This window comes from Saccopteryx bilineata, chromosome 2 (genome assembly GCF_036850765.1).
Source record: "Saccopteryx bilineata isolate mSacBil1 chromosome 2, mSacBil1_pri_phased_curated, whole genome shotgun sequence".
Lineage (NCBI taxonomy): Eukaryota > Metazoa > Chordata > Mammalia > Chiroptera > Emballonuridae > Saccopteryx > Saccopteryx bilineata.
In genome coordinates, this window is record NC_089491.1 from 5,343,630 (window position 1) to 5,370,500 (window position 26,871).

The window sequence follows — 26,871 nt, forward strand, 5'->3', positions numbered from 1 at the left end:
AGCAATTCCACTCGTAGGTATCTACCCGCTCAAGAGAAGTGCAGACACTCACTGTCATTCCAAAAACATCAATGAGCATGGTCACAGCAACACTACTCACAGCAACTTAAAACTGGAACCTACTCGCATGCCACAGAGGGTAGAACGAACACGTGGTAGTATGGTCACCACTATGGTACCAATAAACCCCACAAACATAATGTTGAGCAAAACAGCCAGTTGTAAGAATACATCCCATGTGATTCCATTTACAGAGGTACAAACAGGCGAGACTAAGCTCTGCTGTTAGAAATCAGGATAGCTGAGTGCCCTTTGGCAAGGGCAGTGACTAGAAGGTGCACATGAGGGGAATTCTGGGGTCTCGGCCATGTTCCATTTCTTAGTCCCAGTGCTGGTTACCAAGGTGTGCTCAGCCAGTGACAGTTCACTGAGGTGTGTGTATTCCATGTGTACCTTCCCCCTGTGTGTGCTATGCGTCCACAGAAGTGAACTAACCTGAGATAGTAAGGAAAAAGGGCACTGTGTACAATTTTTTGGATACTTCGAGAGTAAGAGAAAACCCCCTGATGCTACAGTGTTTTCAGGCATCAGGAGATGACAATGACAGTGTCACATACATAAGCTCGGAAGCCCGCAGGGAGACAGTGTGGGACTCAGGAGCTGAGATGAATGGCTCTTATGAGCACACATTACAAATACTCAAAAGCTCACATATTTCCCATCACACAGTCCTAAGCATTACTGCAAAGTATACATTCTAAAACATAATAATCCATTTTATAAACATGTCTGTCTGCGGCAATAAACTCCTAAGCACAGGATTGTGAGCTAATGTTAAATGTACCTGGGGAGAGCCTGACTTGGACACCGGGGGTGTTATCCTGGGTGACTTCTGCCCCATTGAGGGCACTGGGCTTGGGCCACCGTGAGCAGATCGCCCTGCAGAATGAGAAGTCAGTTAAAACAGACAGCAGTTACTCCCATTATTTCTCCCATCACAAATGTCCTTTCCTCAAATTAAAGAAAAAGTTTCTCATTGTCTCTGGCCCCCTTGAATGATCTTTGCATGCAAGAGTGATGCCCGCAGTGGTCAGCCTCCGTTCCAAGACAACTAAAGCACATACACTGCATTTTCAGATGTGCAGCGCTTTTATGAAGTAGACAGAGCCCGAGCGGCTCTGCTAACAGCTAGGTGTTTGTGGGCAGGGTCCATCGGCTCCTCCTCTCTCCCCACAGAGGCTGCCTGTGCACCCCTGGGTACTGGGTACAGTTTTAATAAACCGTTAGTGAGAACAATAATCCTCATCACCTTGTAAGAACTTAGAGGGTCTTCGGACCCTCCTGGAAGCCTCTGACACAAGCCTTACCCTGCTGGGCATTACGATCGCCTGGAGAACACTTTAAAAAACAAACACACCAAAACACCACACTGAAGTGTCACCCCCAGAGCGCCTGATTAAACTACTAGGGGATGGGTCCCCCTGAGTCTAATGTGCACTTGGGAGGGAGAGCCAATAAACTAGCACTTTCCAAACTTGAAGAATTAAGAGAATTAAGTAATGGCAGCGGGGAAGGCAGTGGTGGTGGGGGAGGAGGTTGCGCGGTGAACAGCAGAAAGGGAGACAAGGAGAAGTAAATGTGCCTAGCAGGGGTCGTCAAACTTTTTATAAAAACTGCCCATTTTTGCAGTGCTGGTCAACCTGGTCCCTACCGTGCAACCAAACAGCACAGCGATTTGCGACTGCCTGCCTGCCTGCCACTGTGAGGGGCCTTTCTTGCTGTCTGTGTGCCAGAGAAGAGGTTTTTCCCTGCCTGTGTGATCGTCCACCGTTGTGAAGGTTTCCCCTGCCTGTGTACCTGTCCACCTTTGTGAGACTTTATTAAACGAATGGCCCGACCCTTTCCAGCTCCGCAGTTCCTCGGCTGTCTGCCCGAATCCAATGTGGACCTGCCTGGCCTCGGCCGCCAGCTTTACACAAGGCTTCTTAATTGCTAGGGTCTTACATGGATGCCTTTCAGAACCTAATGGAAAGTCCCAGAATGGGGTGACTTGGGCGAACTCCACAAAGCAGCCCTTTCTCCTGAGCAGCTGGTAAAAAGAGATGATTTCAGGAATTTCACAGATCAATGCCTGCTTGATATTTATAACAAAATTATTCCCGACACTCAAATACCAAATGGCTACCTAAATATGTCAGGCTAGGTATTACCGCCAGCATTCATGGCAATAACCAACCTAAAAACTGAGACATCTGGCAAACACCACCTTAACCAAACGACCAAATTAATATCCCTTAGGTCAGGACCAACAATCATGTAATGGGATCCACATATCACCTATGACTGCTCAAAACAGTTAACCTGAATCTCATCAAGTGGAACAATCAAATCCAAGTTGAGGGACAGAGTCCAGAAAACTGCTGGCCTGACCTCTTCCCAAATGTCGGTGGCACGGAAGACAGAACAGGTGGAGAGCATGTGAGCCTGGGCCCAGAGAGACACGGTCAGAGCAGACTGTGACTCCTTGTGGGCTTCTGGCGTGGACAGGGGAAAAACCCAGAAAAAACATCACTGGGATACCTGGGGAAAGGTAAATGTAGGCACTGGGTTATTGTTAATTTTCCTGCACACAACCAAGTACTGTGGTACCCTTGTTTTTAGGATAGTGAAGTATTTAGATGTGAAGTATTTCATGATGTCTGCAACGAACTCTCGAATGTTTTATAAAAATGTGTAAAAAAAAAAAAAGATGCACAATGTTAGCAAGTATTGAATTTTGGTGAAGAATAGAGTATCCATTATACAATTTTTGCAACCTTTCTGCAGGTTTGATAGGAAAAGGACGGGCGAGGTACATTTGCTCATGGAGTTTCATAATGTACTTTACTTAAACCTAGCTATAATTATTCCCACTTACGGTCTTTATTAATAAATCTGTTTACGGTAGGGCTGAAGGTGGACATTTAAGACGGCCACCAGTGGCAATGGGCATGGAGCCACTGCCGGCTCTCTCCCTCAACACAGCTGAAAGCTGGTTCTGTAGTGGCCCTTTGTGGGACGGGCCCCCCTGAAGACAAACCCCACTCAACAACACCTCGAACCATCAAGGGCAACAGCTTCACCAGAACCGTCCGAGAGACAAGCGTGGCAGCCCTGAGGCCACTGCGAACACTCCCAACCCTGAGCATGAGTCACAGCACGTTAGTGTGAGATACAGGAAGCACGAAAAAATAATCGTGTCCAACTATGTCAGCTGGGCTTCATAACTAGTAAAAATTTTAATCTGAGAATTTGGGACTGAGCTCGAAAGGAGTTTGCTTAGAATCATACCTGATGCTGAGGGCGAGGCGGAGGACTTTGAGGACGTGGAACCGGAGGGCACCGTGAGGGGCGTGGGGTGGCTGAGCGGCCCCGAGGAAGCCGGCTTGGAGGCGGAGAAGGGCAGCAGCGGGGGGGCACTCTGTGAGCTCTGCGCAGGCGTGGAGGCGGGCATGGCCGTGAACCTGGAAACAGCAGCCCGAGGGCATCAGAATGGCCGAGGCTCTTTCACGCTGGTCACGAGCCACGCCATCAAAGGACAACTCACTATCCGCACTGTCCAGCCTTCAGAAAATGGAAATGTTTAGCTATTTCTTATAAAAGGTAAAAGCGGCAAGAAAACACTGTTGTTGATCTTCTGCCCATTTAGGAATGAATTATTCAATGAAAACATCAAATAAGCAAAGTGAAAATGAAACAGTTCATCATGATATGAAATACTTATTTTCTGTTCCATTATCTGAGTAAAACCAACGAGGGCAGGACTCAATTACACTTAGAGTTTAGCATCCTCTTTTTGCCAACGAAATGACCGAGAGCTCGCTTGGGCAGCCCTTGAGGAGTGAGAGGGAAGAGGAGAGCAGGTCACCCTTTCCAGGGTGCTTGTCATCTGTGGGGACTGTCAGCACACGCCTCCGGACACTGAACGTTTGGCATGACGTCACTGGGAAAGGACGTTATAACACAGCCACAGTGGGAACACTGGGCAGTGCTTAGAATGAAGTGGCCGTGTGATTCTTTAACATGAACACGACGGCGGGGCGGGGCAGCGGTGACAACAGCCAGCACCGCCTCCATAGCAACAGGAGTCCAGATGAGGGGGGAGAGCAGGGGTGTGCACACTCGATGGCTACCCTGGGAAGGGCGACAGGTGTGAGGGAGCGCTCCTTCAGGATGCTCACACTCGAGTGGGAAGGACACAGCGAGCGGACACAGGAGAGAAAGCAGGCTGAGTGAGCTGGGAGGACCGATCTGCAGGGAGCTGGACTGCCACCCCACGGGGTCTGCACTGTGCGCGAGGGCAGCACTGGGGACCGATCTGCAGGGAGCTGGACTGCCACCCCACGGGGTCTGCACTGTGCGCGGAGGCAGCACTGGGGACCGATCTGCAGGGAGCTGGACTGCCACCCCACGGGGTCTGCACCGTGCGCGGAGGCAGCACTGGGGACCGATCTGCAGGGAGCTGGACTGCCACCCCACGGGGTCTGCACTGTGCGCGAGGGCAGCACTGGGGCTGTCAGGCAGGAGGGTCATCTAATGCAGTGACAAGTGCACAAGGTCACTGGTGGCTGTGTAGAAAAGAGCTCTGAGAGAGTCAAGGGGGACAAATGGGGGAAAAAGGGCAACAAGAGATTCATTTCCCTTCCAGGATATATACTCCGCATGGCTACATTTTTAAAAATAAGGACTATTTGCTACCTTTGAAATCTGAAACAGCAAGACAAGTGTTTACATTCTAAACCTTTAATAATTAAAAAAAAATTCTAAGAGATCCTTCTGGACACTGTCCACTGATGAAATGCAAACCTTTTAGGTTGTTTGAATTTTTACCATTTGCTATTATTAGAAATGAAAATCTCAGTAACCCCACCCTCAGTGGCTGCTTGCAGGGCATAACACGCTCAATTTCTACCCGCCCCACGGAAGAAGCAAGCTTGAAGTGTCACTCACTTCTCGCTGAGGTTGACCTTGGCAGCAGAGGCCGAGGGCTGGAAGAAGGGCTTCATCCCGGTGTTTGGAGAGGACGCACTCGGCATTGGCGTGCTCTCCAAGGTAGGCTTAAAACCCGATGGCCCAAAGGAGAAGGGAGTGGCTGAGGGCACCATGGGAGAGGCTGTGGGCGGGGCCGTCAGTGGGGGCTGAGGAGCAGGGAACAAGAAGGTGTTTGTGCCGAAGCCCCCTACTTCCTTGGAAGCGTCAGAGCCACTGGGGTACGGAGGGGGATCCTCGGTGGCAGAACCAGAAGACTTCAAGGCCGAGAAACCAAAGGAGAACACGGTAGGGACTCCCACAGCAGAGGGCAGAGAGAAGGTGGAGGTGGCAGCAGCTGGCAGCGAAGGTAGGCCAGGGACAGGAGCTGCTGGGGACTCGGGCTTCTGTGGCGCTTGCAAGGTTGGGGTCGTGGGAGTACTTCCTGCAGTGAAAAAAATGGGGAAAAGGCAGGGAGGTGTTAACATTGGCACAGCAGAGGGCCACACAACAGAAAGCCAGGGGAAAGGGTTTGTGGTGGAAGGAAGCCAAAATAAAGGCCCTGGTTCACGAAGAGAAAAAGAAAATGGAGCTGCTATTGTACTTCCCTCAGCCACCAGCCCACGTAAGGCGTGCAGAACTCAGAAGGAACAGGGAACGGGAAGGGCAAGAGGCTCCAGCACTTCCTACACACTCAGCTGAATGACAAGGAAAAACGTTTACATGCTCAGTGTCATGGTGAAAGGTAAGTCATTCTGCAACATTTCCTTCACAATCAGGAAAAGCTTTCATTCAGCTCTCTACTGCATAACAGCCACGAATGCAAGTTCAGATGAATTAAAGATACATGTAAAAGCACACATAGCCTGACCTGCGGTGGCGCAGTGGATAAAGTGTCGACCTGGAAATGCTGAGATTGCCGGTTTGAAACCCTGGGCTTGCCTGGTCAAGGCACATATGGGAGTTGATGCTTCTAGCTCCTCCCCCCTTCTCTCTCTCTCCTCTCTCTCCCTCTCTGTCTCTCCACTCTAAAAATGAATAAATTAAAAAAAAAAAAAAAGCCTGACCTGTGGTGGCGCAGTGGATAAAGCGTCGACCTGGAAATGCTGAGGTCACCGGTTCGAAACCCTGGGTTTGCCTGGTTAAGGCACATATGGGAGTTGATGCTTCCAGCTCCTCCCCCCCCTTCTCTCTCTCTACCTCTCTATCTCTGTCTCTCCCCCTCCTCTCTAAAATGAAAAAAAAAAGCACACAGACTATCTCAAAGGAGGCAAAAAACGAGTTGTCTCTGAGAGTCTAACTTAATAAATTTAGAAATGAAAAAAAAAAACGCACAGAAGAAAAAGATTCAGATTTGACTATTAAAAAGTTACATAACTAAAAAGTAAAGAAAAAAGTTTATAGCAAAAACCTCATACAAATCGAGATTAAAAATTTTCAAGACTCAAATAGATATAAGCTGGGAAACTAATTCATGACAAGTAAATTTATTTAATCTAATAAAAGAAATGTACATTTAAATAAGGCACATAATTGTCCTCTAAATTATCAAAATTTAAATATCTATAAACTCCTATGTTTGGAAGGGTAAAGCCTGAAACCCTTTTATTTCTAATAGGTACCTAATTTAGCACAGTCTTTTAAAAAAATATTTTAGCATTACGTCTCAAAAATTATAAAAAATGAACCCAGTCAACTCATTCTAAGAATGAAGTCTATGAAAATAACTTCTAAAAAGTGAAAGACATTTAAGGCAACCCAAATGGTAAACATATTCAATGAACCACTCAGCAGCCACTCTGTTAAATGAATCACAGAGTGCACATAAGAGCCTGGAAGAGGCTTACCAGCTGAAATGATAACCCTGCACACCAATGACGCATGCAATAGGAATGTAACCATGAAGAAAGCTGTTTATGAAAATACTGAAGGAGGATATCCCGAAAGGTAGGTTTAAAAGTTTTTCTACTTTGCAAACTTTCTATAAAGTAAATATGTTAATTCTCTAAATTAAATAACTAAATAAGAAAGCATTATTTTCTAGCGATACATTTACTTTTTTTTTTCTTTTTGTATTTTTCTGAAGTTGGAAACGGGGAGGCAGTCAGACAGACTCCCACCCAACTGGGATCCACCCGGCATGCCCACCAGGGGGCGATGCTCTGCCCATCTGGGGCGTTGTTCTGCTGCAAACAGAGCCATTCTAGCGCCTGAGGCAGAGGCCACAGAGCCATCCTCAGCGCCAGGGCCAACTCTGCTCCAATGGAGCCTTGGCTGTGGGAGGGGAAGAGAGAGACAGAGAAGAAGGAGAGGGGAAGGGGTGGAGAAGCAGATGGGTGCTTCTCCTGTGTGCCCTGGCTGGGAATCAAACCTGGGACTCCTGCATGCCAGGCCAACGCTCTACCACTGAGCCAACTGGCCAGGGCCAATACATTTACTTTTAATTATTATTTTTAAAATTTTCTCATTGATGTGAAATAGCAAGGAAGTGGGAGAGGAGAGGGCAGAAAGAAATATCAACGTGTCCCACTTAGTTGTTCCATTTAGTTGTGCACTCACTGGTTCACAGTACAACAGGGACGATGCATTATCCACTGAGCCATCTGGCCAAGGCCTTATCGATACATGTATATTAATTGGTCTTGGTTCTTCCAAATTGACAAGATGACAGTTTACCTCACTATATCTAATGTAATGAAATACTTAGGCTACAAGTATGAAGTACTGTTTTCTGAATTGTCACTTTTATGAAAGTATAGAATGCAAGCAAATCTATTATTTAATACTTATTTTACACAATAAATATGGAACTAGCAACAGTTAATTTTTTCAAAGACACACACATAAATACTAATTTCTTCCACGCATATTCAGTAGACCAATACGAAAAGTATATTCCACTGAGAATGAAAATGAACCTTTGAGCCGGACCTGTGGTGGCACAGTGGATGAACCATTGACCTGCAGTGCTGAGGTCGCTGGTTGGAAACCCCGGACTTGTTTGAGGTCAACGTACATATGAGAAGCAACCACTACTATGAGTTGATGCTTCCTGCTCCCATTTCCCCTTCTCTCTCTCTCTCTCTCCTCTTTTATTTATTTATTTATTCATTTTTTTAGAGAGGAGAGGGAGAGATAGAGAGAGAAAGAGGAGAGACAGAGAGAGAGAAGAGGGGGAGGAGCTGGAAGCATCAACTCCCATATGTGCCTTGACCAGGCAAGCCTAGGGTTTCGAACTGGCGACCTCAGCATTTCGAGGTCGACGCTTTATCCACTGCACCACCACAGGTCAGGCCTCTCTCCTCTTTTAAATCAATTAAAAACAAAACCAGAAACGGAACCTTTGAGAATTATCACACTCTCTCACTGATCATTCTCACACCAGCATTGCTGGAAATGGGTGGAACCACTGTGTCCTGAAACCGCGGCCAGGCTGCAGCTAGAGCGGGCTGGACATTTCCTCCCGTCCTAGCTCTCTCCCACTCGTCTGAGCACAGCTGCTACTGCTGGACCAAGCGCAAGAGAAGAGGCATTTAACACTGGCCCCTGCTTGTGCTTGGGAGTTTAATCAGCTAGTAGCAAAGCCCTGCACAGTGAACTGTGTTCAGAAACAAACATCAGCCCGCAGGTCCCTGCCTTCACAGGTGCCCTGTTTGTTACAGGCAGACCAGGCAAGTGGGTATAGCAATTCATGGGACAAAGAAACAACTCAGTGTACATACACTATAGATAACGAGGTATCCCAACCAACAACACTGGTACAGTCTATGCAAGCCACCTGGCTTAGGGTCGCACTTGGGGTCACACTGACAACTGGCAAGAGCCCAAGTACCTGGCTCCACCGATGATGTCCAGCTCACTCTACATTAGAGAGCCGTGAGAAAAATATCCTTACCCAACCCAACCGGCCAACATTCTTTTTCTTAGATATGGAGGTGACTACATTATCAGCATTTTTAGCTGTACTAGAAGAGAAATTCTTAAGTTAAATACTTAGAGAATTAAAAAAATATATTAGTGAAATTTCAAAATACGCAATCCCCTTTAAAAAAGTTTTATATTTTGTCCTCAGATGTGATAGTTACACTGTGAAAAACCTGGAAATACAAATTATCATTTGTGCGTGCAACTATGCACATGAAGAGTGTGTGCCAAAACGCTGAGTGTGGGTTCTGCTGGACGAGACTCTAAAATGATCTGACTTTTGTACTTTCTAGTTTTTCTCCAAAAACATATTTATTTATTTATTTATTTATTTTACAGAGGCAGAGATAGACAGGGACAGACAGACAGGAACGGAGAGAGATGAGAAGCATCAATCATCAGTTTCTCGTTGCGCATTGCGACTTCTTAGTTGTTCATTGATTGCTTTCTCACATGTGCCTTGACCGCGGGCCTTCAGCAGACCGAGTGACCCCTTGCTGGAGCCAGCGACCTTGGGTCTAAGCTGGTGAGCTCTTTGCTCAAGCCAGATGAGCCCGCGCTCAAACTGGCGACCTCGGGGACTCGAACCTGGGTCCTTCCGCATCCCAGTCCGACGCTCTATCCACTGCGCCACCACCTGGTCAGGCTATTTATTATTTTTAAAGATGAAAAAACAGCTTCACCAGGCGGTGATGCAGTGGATAAAGTGTCGGCCTGGGATGCAGAGGACCCAGGTTTGAATCCCTGAGGTCGCCAGCTTGAGCACGGGCTCACTCACTCTGATGTAGCACCCTGATCAGGGCACACATGAGAAGGAAATCAATGAACATCTAAGGTGTCAAAATGAAGAACTGATACTTCTCATCTCTCTCCCTTCCTGTCTGTCCCTCTCTTTGTCTCTCTTGCTAAAAAAATAAAGAGAAAACAAACCTGAAGAAAATTAAATTATAAACAAAAGAAAAAAAAGTGCCCATGTTTCTATCATCAGAAATTACTATTTTGATTTTAAAATCCCTTTTCTCATAAAAAAGAAATCAGAGTATATAGTGCTTTTCATGATATTTTCGACTCTTCCCTTGTCTACACATAACACACTTTAATAGTTCACACGGAACTCACTATATGAATGTACAATCACTTACTTAACCGACCCCTCACGATTGAACATGTCTTGAGGCTTTTAGACCACAGAAGACAGAGCAGTGTAATAGGATACTGTGATGAATTACGTGATGGGGCCCACCGTCACCTGAGCTTACTGGTTTTCTAGAGCAGAGTTCAGATTGGAGAATAAAGCCCGCGAGGAAGGGAAGGCGAGTGTGTGCGTGTCTGTCCTGGGAAACAACCTGTCCCTGACGCAGACTGCCAGATACAGACAGCCGCCGGGCATTCTTACGTATTTTCACCCTTGGGAATCGTCCTGTGCCAGCCCACGGCACTTCCTTCCTGCCAGAGGGGGGAGGGACATACCTGATGACTTGGGTTGTCGCTCTCCTTCTAAAGAGAGCTGCTCTGGTGTCTTGATGAGGGCCCTGACCCCAGGATTTAGATTGATCATATAAAATGGACAAAGCACACCATCAGTTGAAAGTAACATAAGAACTGGAGCAGAAGGAACAGTCTTCTCTTCGTCTGTTGAAAAAGAAAACGCAAGTGAAAAAGAGCCACGTTCACTGGAGGGCCTGGCCTGGGAGGGAAAGACTGCCCTAAACAACAAGGGGCTCAATGGAGCCGTCCCAACAAGAGCCCCGGTCAGCACTCTGATTCAGATCTGGACACATTTCCTGCAGCCACTCTTTCAAGAGAGCTACCGCCACGACCAGCTGGCCGCCACCCTGTGGGGCTGGCGCGGGGCCCCGAGCAGTTCGGGAGCAGCTGACTCTCCCAGGGCAGCCCCAGTGTTTGCAAGGGTCCTGCTGTTAGAGAGGTGGGCTCAGCACTGCCGAATCTCCAGGAAGCAGCTGGGTCAGCAGACACATGACAGACTGGACTCTTTAGAACACACAGCAGGACTCTAGGTGAGTCAAGCTACTCTACACTCACTCACAGCTGAATCATAGGCATGATTTTGTCAAGTAAGACTTCAAGAGATTCAGAGACAAGCTAATCAGGCCAAATGACCTGGCTCGGGCAAGGAGGGTGCAAGAGGTGCCCGACAGCGACACCCCACTAACGGAAGCACCTAGAACACGTCTTCCGCTGCACGTGCACATTTCCCAGGGCACAGCTCCACCTAGCACTGCAGGGAGAAGCTGGACACGGAGCACACATGCAGGCCCAGCTAGAGGCCACGCGCCCGAGGTCTCCGTTTCCAACCTGCGCCCTCACAGCATGTACTGCTGTGCCGTCCGCCTAGGCATAGGGCACTGCTCCTCTGGGGGTCCTGGGGAACTGGAGTGGGCAGAGAAACAAAACTGTGAAATCCCTAGATGGTCTAGACTTCCACCATATTTTAAAGTGTAACGATTCAGACAGACACCGAGCATGTCTGCCCTTGGTCTCCTCTGTGGTGTCCACACAAGTTAGTTTAGTGTTGTCACATGGACTCTATGTCACTCTACAAGAAACAGTGTGCTACCAGAGGTCAAAGTGCCCAGCAGAGTAGATTCCGTCAGGAACAAATAGACCTGGACGTTAAATATAACCAGTGTTAGAAGTAGTGCACTGAACTACCCCAGGCTACACTTACTGACAGCAATTTCCATTTGGTTGGTGTAGTCTATGGCAACTCCCATGGGCAAGGAGTCCTCTTTCTTATCTGTCACAGGCAGGTCGGCTCGACTATTATCCTCCAGTTCCCAAGATTCCCAATTAATCTGAAAAAAAAAAAGAAAAAGAAAAAATGCCATGTTAGAGCTTTGAATTGGCTGCTTCCAGCATCGTTCAAATATGAAAGAAGAAAAAAGCTCATCTGGACTAGATGTATGTGTGGACTAAGATTCTGAAATCCAGGAGATGGTCTAAAAGCTATGAATACCCCATGGAGCAAGGGATTCATTTTCCAAATCAACCTCTCTGCTCCTGGTATACCAAGTCCCTGCCTGGTGCATACATCCTGCCTCCTGCCCACCACAACCAGGTGGGACCCTGAACTTGCTGGGTACACCCAACAGTTGCACCAAGCCAGTCACACCTGCTCCTAGCAGTCTGGGATTGCGACCCAGACCCCCGGCGGATCTCATGGTGGTCCTGAGCCGAGAAGCCTACAGTGGGGCAGATGCCTGTGCTCACTGGTCCAGACAGAAAGGAACCTAGTTCTCGTCTTCCCAGTTCCAGGTGCAAGCTCCCCGTGTGGGCCTGTCTTCCTGCCTCTGAGAAACCACTGAGTTTTTCTGATAAACTCCCTTTGGTTTAAATTTGCTAGTGGACTCTGTTCCTTCCAACAAAGGATTTCTGATTTTTAAAAATCACTAACATTTTGTCTAACTTTCAGTGTTGACCAAAACTGGGCAGCATGAATCAAAGGGGAACAGCGTTCAATGAGTAACAGAAAAACAAGAAGCTGTTCAGGAAAGGGAACATAATCATACTCCATGACTTAGCTATATTAAAGTCATACTCATAATGTACACAAAATTAACTTTGAAAGACAACCTGTAGACAAAATAAAGACTTAAGTCACTACAAAACACAATGCTAACAGTACCTGTTCTGATATTGCCAAAGACAAGACACACATGTTAACAGTGGAGAGGACTGGGGGAAGGTGAGCCAAAGGCAAGGGAGGAGGTGCTGAGATGCTCCTCTCTCATTCACAGAGTGGAAGATCAAGGCGTATAGTACGTGGTGGCACCATCGGAAAGGAAGGGGAATAGATGAAGGTCACCAAGGTAACCAATAGAAGACACTGAAATAGTGCTATCACCCTGCTGAGAGGCAGGAGGAGGGATCTGAAGTTACATGCGAGCTAAGTCCTCAGCTCCTGTCCCAGCCAGTAAGGCCTGGAAACAATACTGAGTAACTCGCGAGGATGCAGGTTACGGATGAGGTGACCGTTAGCAGAAAAAACTTACAGGTTAGAAACAGTCCCTCGAGGGACAATCCTGGACTGGAGCAGGGCTGGCTTTTTTGTTTACACATAAATTATTTTGATAAAATGTAAAGATAAAAGTACATATTCAGTGTCCTTACATAAAATATCTGTCTAGGAAACCGTTACGAAAGTCAAGCCAAGAGCGAACTGGACTGCCGATGTCTGACCTGGTGACCCCAGAGTGGCCCACCAGGTCAGATGACAGCCATGCATTCAGAGTGAGAGCCTGGCCACCCAACGATGGACAAATTCGAATGGTGAAGAGCTGAAGTGTCGCAGCGTGTGTGCATGGGGAGCACGACATTTTTAAGCTGAAGGCGGAGTTTGAAGTGAGTTGCCCTGGCCCCATGGCTCCTCTGCATCCCTCTTCAGCCTACCACGGCTCAGGTGAGCCACCACGCGCCTCAGCCCACACCCTGCCTACCAGCAGGGCGAAGTGGAAGGAGGAAGGTGGGTGCTTGTGTGCACAGGCGTTATCAGCTTTCTGGTACCTTCTTGAAGAGAAACAGAAAGTATGTCTGGTGAGTTACAGCTTGGGGTGAACGACATGCTTCTCTCTCATTATCACGGATGGGTTACAGGTGACTGAACAGAAAGGGCTGGCTCACGAAATAGGAAGATAAAAATCATAAAACAGAGCAAGGCAGGAAAAGCCTTTACACATCCAGGCCCACACTTGTCAGAGGTAAACACATAGTATGTGTAACCCACAGGCCATGGATGACTGCGAAGGAACAGAAGTTTTTTATTTTAAATTTAATTAATTAATTTATTTTTTATAGAGACAGAGATTGAGTCAGAGAGAGGGATAGACAGGGACAGACAGACAGGAACGAAGAGAGATGAGAAGCATCAATCATTAGATTTTCATTGCGCGTTGCAACACCTTAGTTGTTCATTGATTGCTTTCTCATATGTGCCCTGACCGTGGGCCTTCAGCAGACCGAGTAACCCCTTGCTTAAGCCAGCGACCTTGGGTTCAAGCTGGTGGGCTTTTGCTCAAACCAAATGAGCCCGCGCTCAAGCTGGCGACCTCGGGGTCTCGAACCTGGGTCCTTTGCATCCCAGTTCGATGCTCTATCTACTGTGCCACCGCCTGGTCAGGCCAGAAGTGCTTTTGATGACACTGAAGAACTGCTAATGCTGACACCTGTGTTTGCTCAGCACAACAGCGAAGCCATCTGGTCCAAGACACTAGGTCATTTAAGCGTTGCTCTCACGCAGGACCTCATGAAAGGGATGTTACCTCGTCTAATTCTTTTATTTATTTATTTTTATTTATTCATTTTAGAGAGGAGAGGGAGAGACAGACAGAGAGAGAGAGACAGAGAGAGAGACAGAGAGAGAGAAGGGGGGAGGAGCTGGAAGCATCAACTCCCATATGTGCCTTGACCAGGCAAGCCCAGGGTTTTGAACCAGCGACCTCAGCATTTCCAGGTCGACGCTTTATCCACTGCGCCACCACAGGTCAGGCCACCTCGTCTAATTCTTAACCATTCAGGTAACTCCCTCCAAACTCTTTCTCAGAAGTTTCCCATAAAAATGATCAGAGAGGAACTTACCTGGTCGCTCTGTCGAGCGAGGATGCTAACTTCTGGCGAAGCTGCAGATGCCACCAACACTAAATCCCTTCAAAGAATAAAACCAGGAAACCATTAAATTCAAACACAGCAACACTTCTAACTTGACTCAAAGTCTGTGGAAGTATCTATTAGGACTGCCTTGAGTTGCCAAGGAGAAAGGTAAGTTTTCTATATGATTGGAGAAAGGCGAAAAGATTTTCAGATGTAAAACTTAACTCTTTAGTTCACAGGACAAAGCCCTAGAGACTTATAGTTAACTGCCCACCGACTTAAGACACAGGACAGACACGAATGAATCAAGTCAGAATTTCCCATATAGTAAATATCCTACCCTACACACAGATTACTCTAGTCAGAGGAATAGGAGCTTTGCTTCAAGTCATCTATCAGAGGGGAACTCCTGCTATACATGAGTATATGTAACTTTTAATACATTCCTTAAATTTATCAGTATTTTCATAAATGGTCACTGGGGTTATTAAGAAAAGGGATTTTTAAGATTAGCACATATTTAAGCTAAATAATTCAAGGCTGGGGAACTAAAGAAGTAGCCAGAAAGGCACGATCAGCGTCAGCTGAACATATGTTCACGGCACCTCGAGCCTCCATTGCCTTTCTTATAGAAAACATTTGAAAACCGGAAAAACGCCGCTGGTGTGAGTGGACAGCGGGGGTGGACCCCGCCCGGCGCTCGGCTCACCAGTCTTCGATGTAACTGAGATAGTAGTGGTGCTGCCTCTCCGTGCAGCAGCTGTAGCAGGGCTCCATGAAGTTCACGAACACCTCTGGGTGCTTCTCTTCTTTCTTCTACGATGACCAGAACGAGAAAAAACGCAGTTCATGATCTTTAATCCTATGCAGCTAATAACCTCAAAACGAGAAAATCATTTAAGTGTTATGAGAAAAATTCACTCAAAAAGTCTGTGTCCAAACATGTGGATGTGATATAAAGGCAGCATCGAGCAGTATAAAGAACAGGAATGGCGCCTGACCTGTGGTGGCGCAGTGGATAAAGCGTCGACCTGGAAATGCTGAGGTTGCCGGTTCGAAACCCTGGGCTTGCCTGGTCAAGGCACATATGGGAGTTGATGCTTCTAGCTCCTCCCCCTTCTCTCTTTCTGTCTCTCTCTCCTCTCTCTCCCTCTCTGTCTCTCTCCTCTCTAAAAATGAATAAATAAATTAAAAAAAAATAAATTAAAAAAAAAAGAAAAAAAAGAACAGGAATGGCCTAGCGTGCGGAGGACCCAGGTTCGATTCCCGGCCAGGGCACACAGGAGAAGCGCCCATTTGCTTCTCCACCCCTCCGCTGCACTTTCCTCTCTGTCTCTCTCTTCCCCTCCCGCAGCCAAGGCTCCATTGGAGCAAAGATGGCCTCAGGCGCTAGAGTGGCTCTGGTCGCAACATGGCGACGCCCAGGAGGGGCAGAGCATCACCCCTGGTGGGCGTGCCGGGTGGATCCCGGTCGGGCGCATGCGGGAGTCTGTCTGACTGTCTCTCCCTGTTTCCAGCTTCAGAAAAATGAAAAAAAAAAAAAAAAGAACAGGAATTATGGCCATCAACCAAACTGATTTCAAACTGCCTGTCGCCCCCAGGCCGTTGGGACAGGCACGGACAAGTTCCTCCGCCTCCCTGACACGCAGTTTTCTCATGGGTATAATGCAGCTACTAAAACTACATCAAAGGCTGTTGTGTGAAACCAAACGATACATATAACAAAGCTGCTAGCACAGTACGAGGAATGTTAATCCTCAATAAATACATGCTAGTGTTATTATGCCAGGAATAGAAAATCTTAATGACATTTTGAAATAAGGAACATATTCATGAGTTGCATGATGGGATTTCGGTCAACAGATCAAACATACAACAGTGGTCCCATAAGAGTACAAAAAAGCCGTAAAACTTCTATCGACTAGTGATGTTGTAGCCCTGACATCTTGGCCATCATAAAACTGTAGTGCAACGTTTACACAAATACCACTGGGTTACACCTGCTTACAGTATTCCGTACAGTGACATGCTATACAAGTTGTAACCTAGGAGCTGTAGGGGAACAGAGTTTGTTAGCCCAAAATGTCTACTGGACATAACGATTATTTTGAGCTAGTTTTAAGAAAGAGCAGACATGGAAGAAGCTCTGAAAACTAAGCAAAGTCAACCTTTGTAAAATATTTATAAGGAAAATGTCCACTTGAAAGGGTGGTTCTGGATTCCCGGCCAGGGCACACAGGAGAAGCGCCCATTTGCTTCTCCACCCCTCCGCCGCACTTTCCTCTCTGTCTCTCTCTTCCCCTCCCGCAGCTAAGGCTCCATTGGAGCACAGATGGCCCGGGCGCTGGGGATGGCTCTATGGCCTCTGCCTCAGGCGCTAGAGTGGCTCTGGTCGCAATATGGCGACGCCCAGGATGGGCAGAGCATCGCCCCCTGGTGGGCAGAGCGTCGCCCCTGGTGGGCGTGCCGGGTGGATCCCGGTCGGGCGCATGCGGGAGTCTGTCTGACTGTCTCTCCCCGTTTCCAGCTTCAGAAAAATGAAAAGAAAAAAAAAAAAAAAAAAAAAAAAAAAAGAAAGGGTGGTTCTGTGCAGGAAAAGGGACAGGACCTCATCTCTAGAAACTTACCATGCAGAAGACAACCACATAAATCTGCCTCACGACCTCCTGCTGTTCCCGTGCTTCCCCTCGTCACCTCCCATAACTGACTCCCCACACACCCAACATCCCCCTTTGCCTTCAGCTTAAGTTGGTATTTAAGGTGGTGGCTTCCGCCATTCTAGCCAATTATTCAGTTTTCCTGCGTCTCTCCCACGTACACAGGAAATTTATTAAATTTTTGTATTTCTCCTGTTAATGTCTTTTAATACAGGATGTCTTAGCCAAAACCACAGAAGAGCAACAGGCTATACCACACAGGCTAGGTGTGCAGGAGGCTACATCACCTGGGTCTGGGTCTGTGCAGACTCTGTGATGTTGCATGATGTGTTTCTCAGAACACAGACCTGTGGTTAAGAGGGGCATGTCATAAACATATTTTAAAATTCAAATGGATCAGCAACCCAACCAAAAGAGTTAAAAACAGAGCTAAATAAAGCTTTTTAAAGCCAAATCAGATTTTACTTGACACAGAAAGTTGTTTGCAATTTACTAAGTAAAACATGGTTGTAAAAGAGAGTATAACTCCAATGCTTATTATATTTCGATATTTACTCATGTATTTTCAAATGGTGTTCTGAACTTTTAAAGTTAACATGATTTGGAAATATAAGTTTTGCCTCATCTGTTTTTTTAAAGTGGCATTGCAATTTAGGAAGACTTTGTAGATACTAACGTTCTTCTGTCTTCAAAACACTTCCCTCCCTCACGTCATTTGGCTCTCTGCTCACACGGCTCTGTCTCAAAGTCTGTGCTCGAGCACCAATCTCAGGGGCACCCCGGTCATCGCTCACCCCGTCCCTCACCCTGCTCTACTTCCCTCATCATCCTTATCATTCCTGGGTCCTACACTTACCTTTTGACTGGCACATCCATTACATTGTGACATCCACAAAAGCAAGGATGCTGCATTCTCAGCTTTAAAGCAGGGACTAACACACTGCAGGCATCTAACACACAGCTGATGATGAATAACTAAGTGAAACCATTTTAAAATTCAAGATATTTTCTTCCTTATCTAAAATGCCGAATCAGGTTAACATCTACTCAGTTTACAGCTTAAGCAAAAGCAAGTTTGACGAGTTTTTTCACCTTATAATAGAACGTGCTCCTAGCGGAACCCATATTGTAACTGCAGAAGCACCTCGAATGGTCCTTTCCTGCTTCTAACAAGATACCAAGCTGCCTTTCAGAGACAACAGACTAACTTTAAGTCATGCAGCGAGATGTGTGCAAGAGGACACTACCTCCAGCTGCACCTGGAACCAAGGTTTCACCCTCCCCCCAACCCCCATGGAACCAAAGGACCAAAACACGATCAGAACCTGAACTCTGGAACCTGAAGACTAGAACCCTTTCAGCAGCAAAGTGTCTGCTATGCAGGAAGCCCCAGGGCTGAAGCCCCTTACCATGTCTTACCACAGATGGCCAAGTTCAAAACTCTCCAATCAGAACCTGCATGGCCAGAGCTTCTGTTTCCTCTAACTCCTTACCCTCAATCTTTGCCTTTAAACACCCTGATTAAAAGCCATGAGGGGACCTGGCCGGTTGGCTCAGTGGTAGAGCATCAACCCAGTGTGTGGAAGTCCCGGGTTTGATTCCTGGTCAGGGAACACAGGAAAAGCGCCCATCTGCTTCTCCACCCCTCCCCCTCTCTTTTCTCTCTGTCTCTCTTCCCCTCCTGCAGCCAAGGCTCCATTGGAGCAAAGTTGGCCTGGGCGCTGAGGCTGGCTCCATGGCCTCTGCCTCCGGTGCTAGAATGGCTCTGGTTGCAACGGAGCAATACCCCAGAGGGGCCAAGCACTACCCCCTGGTGGGCATGTTGGGTGGATCCCAGTTGGGCACATGCAGGAGTCTGTCTGTCTGCCCCCTCCACCCTGTTTCTCACTTCAGAAAAATACAAAACAAAACAAAAGCCATGAGGGAGTTCAGGTTTGAAGCCATTCTCCTTGCAGGTGACCTATAGATAAAGTGGCTTTAATTTCTCCAGGACAAGCCTCCACGTTCAGTGTTTGGCTTTGCTGAGCAATGGGTGAGCGGACCCTTGTCTGGCTCAGTAACGTGACTTTGGTCCCCAGGCCAAAGGTGCACTGTGGCAATCATACACATGAGGTTGCACCTTCACTACAAGTAAGAAAAGGAAACTGAAGCCCAAGCCTCTAACTCTCTCAAGACGTCTATAATTCTCAAAAAAACAGAGACGTCCTTTTCTCACACGCACCGGGAGCAGAGCCATCACCACATCAGGAGAAGTCTCCAAGGTCCCATCCGCAGCGGCGTACACGATTGTGAAGACATACGTCCCGATCCACAGCACATCTAGGACTGAAAGACACATCCTAATAGAGCACCTTGTTTAAAATAGCCCCAATGTTATAAATTTCATATCTTATGGATTAAAAAATCCTACTATAGCTTTAATCAAGGTCCAGATTTCACTGATCAGAAGCCCAAATTTATCCCAAAGTAGTATTTATTTTTTCTGGTGGATTATAATCAGGGAAAATTATGAAGAATTCTGACAAAACAAATCAGGATTCAGTTAATGCCATCTACCATGAGACTTAGTCACCTAACCGACATGATGAGGGTATTCATGCGGGACGCACCGACACTCCTGAGTGGGTACATCAGTATGTCACATGATTTGAAATTTCTGTCACACAGACAGCACCCTACTGAAGGTCAACTCAATAAAAAACGCTGATGTGTTACCTCTGACAGGATGATCTGACTCATAAAATGGAGGACAAGGAATGACTTTTTTTTCCTGCAAAGTCTGAAAGAGATTTGGAAAAAAAAAAAATTAGTGTCAAATGAAAGAAACCCTAAACCAACAAAAGTGTCAAATTCAAGATACTCTCCTAGAAGCCAGCTAAGTCTCCCTTCCCCAGAAGGGAGCCTGAACACAGAGAAGGGTAGATGGCGACCTCGACCTCTACCTACAGAAACACTCACACCACCGGGCTCAGATGTAGTCGTGGGATGCTCAGTGCGGCCCTATCTATAGGAGCAAAGGTGCTCATCCCGACAGCCAGCCAACAGTAATGGAGCAGAAGAACAGACTAAAGCATGTCCACACAGTGGACTGCTATGCAGCCACTGAAAAGAATGAAGTGACTACATGTAATGAGTTAGAAAAAGGACTCCAAATATACTCTTGGATTTTTTTTTATAAAGGCAAACAGCACACCAATAAAATTAAACCCATTGCATTATCTTTTTTACAGGCTAATGCCCTAAAATATGGACTAAATGTCACATAACTTTTTGCTATAACAAATAACAGAACTTAACCTCAAACCTGTATCGTCTCATTCTCTGCTCGGCAGCCCCACAGAGAACAGTATCTCCAGGTGCTACAGGTACCAGAACGGGTCCTGGCATCGCCTGTGAACCCTCCTTCCCATCCAGGCCTGACCAGACATATGGGCTGTCTGTCAACTAATACTGAAGAATATTTGTGAACACTGTCTCAGGAAACTACAGGGGCAGGATGACACGGAACACGCAACAACATAAGACTCCACTGTCTGTGTGGCCTGCAGTTAGAGAAACGGGACCTTGAAGATGGACTCAGCTGGAGGACACACACTGCTTTAACCTGCAGGGACTGTGCCTTTCCCCCACTCCCTTTCCCCCTAAGCTCTGTTTCTATGGGAACATGAAGTTGGGGAACCATGTATAGAATACGGTAGCATTTTATGTAAAAAGGAAAACAAACAATGCACGCACACAGAGACAACTGTGTGAGCATCTCCAAGAGTCTGGAGGGCTCCACTGCACAGAACAGAGGGCGCCCCGGACGCTGGACCACGGGAAGGAAGGGAAGGAGTTCTACTCTTTTCTGCATTCACTTGTGTACCGAGGAATTTGTTGCAATAAGAATAAATAACATTTTCATAGACAAAACCACCAAAGATATCCCCAAGCCACCCTCAAACCAGCGGGTAACTTCCCTGAGAACAGTTCTGAAACCCGAAGCAAGACTTACGGGGAGATACTGAACCACAGTCCCATTCTGCTTGCCCACTGCCAGCTGCTTCCCTTTGGGGCTCCAGCACACTGCGCAGAGAGGAGAATGCCAGCAATTAAACACTGAAGAAAGGGGAGCAAACCGGTGAGAGCCGTACCCAGACAGCAACATCCTCACTAGCTCTGGTTCTCTCCGTCCGTGGAGGACTCAGGACCGTCCTTACTCGGCAAAGGGAATAAAAGATCCCCTTGACAACACAAGCCGTTGGGTATATCACCGGCCCGAACGGACCACTGAACACGCTCCTTCCTGGAGTGCTGCCCAGAAAGCTGGAGAGGAGCAGCTCTGCTGTCTTCAGATAAGACAAGGGACCAGAGATGGTTTCAAATATCGAGAAATCGTTGTCTTTTTCCTATTTTATACTTCTGATGCTTTTCCCCCAAAAGGTACAAATGACTTTCAGAGCACAACAAATTTAGATACAGAAACAATTATTCTCAAAAACACAGTTCTAGACTAGCAGTACCAAAATATTTCTTTCTCCAGAAAACTCGAGTACATTAAAGCTAAATCATATCTACTGTCCGGCTTCAAGGATGTTAACTCTGGAATTAAATATGCTCTCCACTTCTACCAAATACTAACAAATATACCAAAAAACCCATTTGCTTTTATTTCCAGAAATTAATGTTTAAATAGATCAGCATTATGTATGTACAAAGGGAAAGTGCTCATCACCCACCAGACGTCACCGCCACTGTGGAAGGAAGTGTTGCACACACTTTCACTGCTTCTGTGACTTGTAGGACAGCAAGGCTGCCATCAGCCAGACACATCGCCACCATGGAGGGGACGGTGGGGTTCCACTTCATGTCGATCACCATGCCTCCTGCATCTTTCAAAAGCTTATGATAGGCAAATGGGCGTTTCTGCTGTTTAGCCTTTTAAAACAAATGCCCCCAAACAGAAAGTAAATTAATACACAGATATTTAATAGTCAAAGAAAATTACTGATTATATCAGTTTTCTCAAATTACAGTTCACTTTTCTTCATGAACGTGAGGAAAAAAACTTTTAGCTCTACACAATTAGCGCTTTCTTACAATTTCAACACAACTTGGAAAATGGCAATCCACCATTCTAACACACTGGAGGGACTCCCAGCAGAGGACAAACAAATGAAAAACAATCGATGAAGAGCAGACACTAGGTTAAAATCGGGGCTCTGCTTAATAGCAATGGGCCCTGGGACAGTTACTTGAACTCTCTGGGCCTGTTTCTCCATCTGTAATGTGAAGACAACAGTACGTAGTGGGCACAGCCTTGGCAGGCACAGACAAGGCGTGCAGAGCACCAGTGCAGGGCCTGGCAACAGTCGGCATGAACACTCAATATTATTATTTTTACCAAACTGCTGGGAATGGAAGAACACTGCATCAGGAAGACAGAGACCCACGATGTAACTTCGACATCCATTAACTCTATGATCTCGGGCAAGTCACCAGAAGAGCCCTAGGCTTTCACTGTCTCATATGTAAATGAGAAATGATAATACTGGGGCAGGTCTTATTATGAAAGTATTTCTTAAAGTCCCTTCTACCTTACAGATCTATGATTCTATAACTCAAGACATTTTTTAAATCCCTATTTTGATCTGAAAATGACTTCAAGGGTCAACTAAGAATGTCTAGGTTATGATTCAATACCAGGAAATCTTAGGTCCCATGTTGACATAAGAGTTGCCAGTAGCTTACCTCATTTGAGAATGTGCGAACATCAAAAAAAGCGATAACGGAACCATAGTCACTGGACATCATGCACACAGAGAGTGTGAGGTTGTCACAACTCAGGGCCAGGTGATGTACGGGGAACTTCATAGGAACTAGCAAGCCTTGAACTTTATCAACTATTAAAACATAAAAAAAGACAAAGCAAAAAATGGAATGTTCTAAGCATGCGTCACAACCCCTTTATCTAGGCCTATGTGAAAAATTTTTGCATCTACATAAACGCATGAAGAAGCCCTGATATCTACTCATGGCGATAAATCTTAGTTTTCTCAGATATGTCCCAGGAATTCTTCCTCATACAAGTTGGGGAAATTAACTGTGGCTATCCTCCTTGTTGAAAACAATGTCCTCAAAGTGGGTTCCGGACCCAATTCCAACATGGGGGGGTCTTCCCACACCAACAAACAATTTTCAGGTATCTGAGAAACCAATTCAATTCTGACACTACTTACCTAAGGATCGCATTAGAGTCCACAGGTTAAGGGTTCAGTCCTCTAGGACTGCTCCGCCCCCGACACACTCTTTAAGCCTAAATGCAAGCTCAGGGTCTCTGTTTGTGACCAACTGGCTGCGGACTGGAGGTTTCAACAAACCCTTCTGACTCAGAATGCCAACCGCAAGTCCACGTTGTTACCTGTACTTCTTGACCAACTGGTTATAAATCAAAAGCTCCCACAACCCCTTCCTTGGACTTAACTGATTTGTCAGAACTGTTCAAAGAACTCAGAGAAACACTGCACGTTGCCGACTGGCTCAGCGGTGTATTATAGCAGACGACGCTGACACAGCCCGATGGAACTGCTCCAAGGCCATGCCTGCGGATGCCTGTGGAGCTCCCGTGCGCTCTCCGCTCGCAGCTCTCTCTGCATCTCCGCACGTTCACTAACCCGGAAACACTGCAAACCATCCTCCTGGTGCTTTATGATTTTATGAGGGTCTCATTACACTGGCATGACTGATTAAATCACCAACCACTGGTGATTAGCTCAACCTTGGGGGGGACAGTGAACTGAGAGTTCAAACCTCTAATCACAAGGTTGGTTCCACTGGCAATCAACCCCCACCCTTAGGAGCTTTCCAAAATTATCATTAACATAACAACACCCCCCCCTCACTGCGCAACACTTAGGAAATTCCAAGAGTTGTGGGACCTGTGACCAGAAACTGTGGAGGAAGACCAACTATATTATTTCTTATAAGTTTCATTCACCCCCCCCCCCCCATTTCTTTGGATAGAACTGTTGTGCCAACAAAAAAGCCATGCAGCAAAACCCTTCTCCAAGAAAGCCAGAACCCGGGCTCAACTGAGCAAAATGAAACGCATGGCAGGATGGTAAATTCTTCTTTCCTGAGCTCAGAGGAACACCACACCTAAGGAGACACACAAAGACTATACAGAACCAGAAAGGCTTCCAACATCTGACCTAGAACTTATTCTTGGGGCTCAACCTGAGGACTAGCAACAGTGTTCCTCTGAGTCTTAGAATGATTTCTTGGGAAGAAACGACATTAGCACTTCAGTGCAGTCCTCTCTCTACTACTCAACACAAAGCAAGTCACTTACCTATCTTATCGGTGTCTCCAGGTTTATTTTGAATAAGAAGATTTTTAGTAGGAAAAATCTGCAACCCGCTGGCTCCACCAGCAAAGACAAGGCCATACTTGTTGGACACAACAAGCAGACTGGAGCGTTCCTTGGGCAGCTCTTCGGGGGAGTCAAAGATTCTCACCTTCCTCAGGGTTCTAAACTGAAAATCCTGTTGTGAGAGATCAAAACAAGATCAATTCAGGGGAAATGGGAAATTAAATCATGTCTGTCACACTTAAGTAGACCCAATTCCAGTACAACCAAAAATACATATTACCCCGAGGCCAAGAACCATGGCTTAGTCATTTTTAAGCTTCCTATGAGGATTGTGATACTTGGCACAGTACTTACTAATATTTATTCAGTGAAATAAACATTTAAAAATTTTTACATTTGAGAGAGAGAGAAGCATCAATGCATTGTTCCACTAAGTTGTTCCATTTAGCTGTGTACTTACTGACTGCTTTTCTTCGTGGCCTGATTGGGGCTCGACTCTGCAACCTCTGCATGCAGGGTTGTTGCTTTGTTCACTGAGCCACCTGGGCAGGGACTCAATATATATTTTTTTTTTTTTTAGCAAGAGAGAGGAAGAGAAAGAGAGAAAGCGCACAAGATAGCGACAGAAAGGGAGATGAGAAACATCAAATCGTAGCTGTAGCACTTTAGCTGTTCATTGATTGCTTCGCATATGTGGGGAGAGGGGGCCTTCAGCCAAGCCAGTGACCCTTTGCTCAAGCCAGCAACCTTTGGGCTGAAGCCAGCGACCATGGGATCAGGTTAATGATCCCACACTCAAGCCGAAACCCTCACATTCAAGCTGGTGACCTTGGGGCTTTGAACCTGGGACCTCAGTGTCCCAGGTCAATGCTCTATCCACTGCACCACCACCAGTGAGGCTCAATGAATTAAATTTTTAATAATTATTTTATGAAGTCTTCCTTGATTAATCCAGCTCACACAGAACTTTTCCTTTCCTGAATTCCTAATTTATCATCTTAACCATGACACAAGCTGCACTTCATTATTTATAATCTTGTCTTATTTCACAGTATGCATTGTCTCATGACTCAGAATAGTGCTGAATAAATTGCCAAATACTGAAACCATCACCCTATTACACTGTAAGTTCAAATATCCAGTGCAGTACTCAGCAAATATGTATGGAAATAATGACCACAGAAAGATAACTAAATCCCAAGAACTGACTTACCCGCACTAAATGTTAAACACAATTCCACCACCAAAAAGTTACATATGGTCAATTTCATGGTGTTCAAGACATACAGTCTCAAGTCCAAAACCCTGGCTATGAGGCCAGCGTAACTTGATCCATCCACCTGGGGAAACTCACAACACTGCTTCCCCACAAGTGCACCATCACCCCTGCCACACCCAGAGCCACCTCCAGCCCCCACCTAGGTCCAGTTTTCATTTCTTTCCATTTTCATTCCCCTTTGGGCCTGGGAGCCTGCCCCAACTGCCTGTCACTGCTTGACTCGCCTAGTCTTCTATGAATTTATCTATGTGCTTTCAAAGACAATTTTCAACTTCTTGGTAAAAGAGTTCTGTAAGTTTACCAACCACTATATTAAGTTGTACTATAAAAGGTGTATTTTTTCTTCCATTCTAAACTTATCTTTAAGTTGAGGTTTTTGTGAAAAGAACATAAATCCCCTTTGGCTTACATGCCAAAGTGGAAGAGCCAAAGACAGCCTTTCTCAGCCTTCACTTTTGGACACTGAATGTTTCATAAAGGATCCCTAACACACCCCACGGAATAATTTTCTTGGAGTCAATGTTTAACGCATGTTTTCTAAGATATTAATAAAATACTCTTCATTTTCAACGGAGTATGGTGATCGGAAATCCACATAGCTCTCCAGGTGAGAACATAGTAAGGTTTCATACAGGAGAATAAAATTCTCAGTCTTTTTGGTAATTCTCAACCTGATAATCCCAAATACCCTACTGGGGTCTCGGTCACACCAAAGTGGTCAGTGGGACAAAAGAGACATAAGAGTGCTCTCCCTTCTGTTGAATTCAGTTAACTCCAAGGGAGACGACCATCTTCTAAGTCTGTGGAAACCTTTTTTTTCGCCTCTGCTCACCATATCTGAGGAATACGGCACACTCTCATTGGGTGGCTCACCCAGGAGGAAGAGAGAGTCACTACTCTCTAAGGCAGTGGTAGTCAACCTGGTCCCTACCTCCCACTAGTGGGCGTTCCAACTTTCATGGTGGGCGGTAGCAGAGCAACCAAAGTATAAATAAAAAGACAGATGTAACTATAGTAAGTTGTTTTATAAAGACTTATTCTGCCAA

The 26,871-nt window shown here is 46.2% G+C and overlaps 1 protein-coding gene across 4 annotated transcripts in view; it reads right to left on the bottom strand.

Moving 5' to 3' along the window:
• NUP214 (nucleoporin 214) overlaps nucleotides 1-26,871 on the bottom strand; it is a 97,761-nt gene that overhangs the window by 68,761 nt on the left and 2,129 nt on the right. For all 4 annotated transcript variants that reach the window (XM_066255933.1, XM_066255931.1, XM_066255932.1 and 1 more), the window contains exons 2-14: nucleotides 24,526-24,718; nucleotides 22,926-23,077; nucleotides 21,914-22,112; nucleotides 21,190-21,260; nucleotides 19,911-19,974; nucleotides 19,417-19,520; nucleotides 15,248-15,354; nucleotides 14,527-14,593; nucleotides 11,621-11,747; nucleotides 10,402-10,563; nucleotides 4,990-5,452; nucleotides 3,331-3,503; nucleotides 845-939 (exon numbers count right to left, since the gene is read on the bottom strand). In XM_066255933.1, the coding sequence (XP_066112030.1) occupies nucleotides 845-939; nucleotides 3,331-3,503; nucleotides 4,990-5,452; nucleotides 10,402-10,563; nucleotides 11,621-11,747; nucleotides 14,527-14,593; nucleotides 15,248-15,354; nucleotides 19,417-19,520; nucleotides 19,911-19,974; nucleotides 21,190-21,260; nucleotides 21,914-22,112; nucleotides 22,926-23,077; nucleotides 24,526-24,718 (1,977 nt within the window). The remainder of the gene's footprint in view (nucleotides 1-844; nucleotides 940-3,330; nucleotides 3,504-4,989; nucleotides 5,453-10,401; nucleotides 10,564-11,620; nucleotides 11,748-14,526; nucleotides 14,594-15,247; nucleotides 15,355-19,416; nucleotides 19,521-19,910; nucleotides 19,975-21,189; nucleotides 21,261-21,913; nucleotides 22,113-22,925; nucleotides 23,078-24,525; nucleotides 24,719-26,871) is intronic.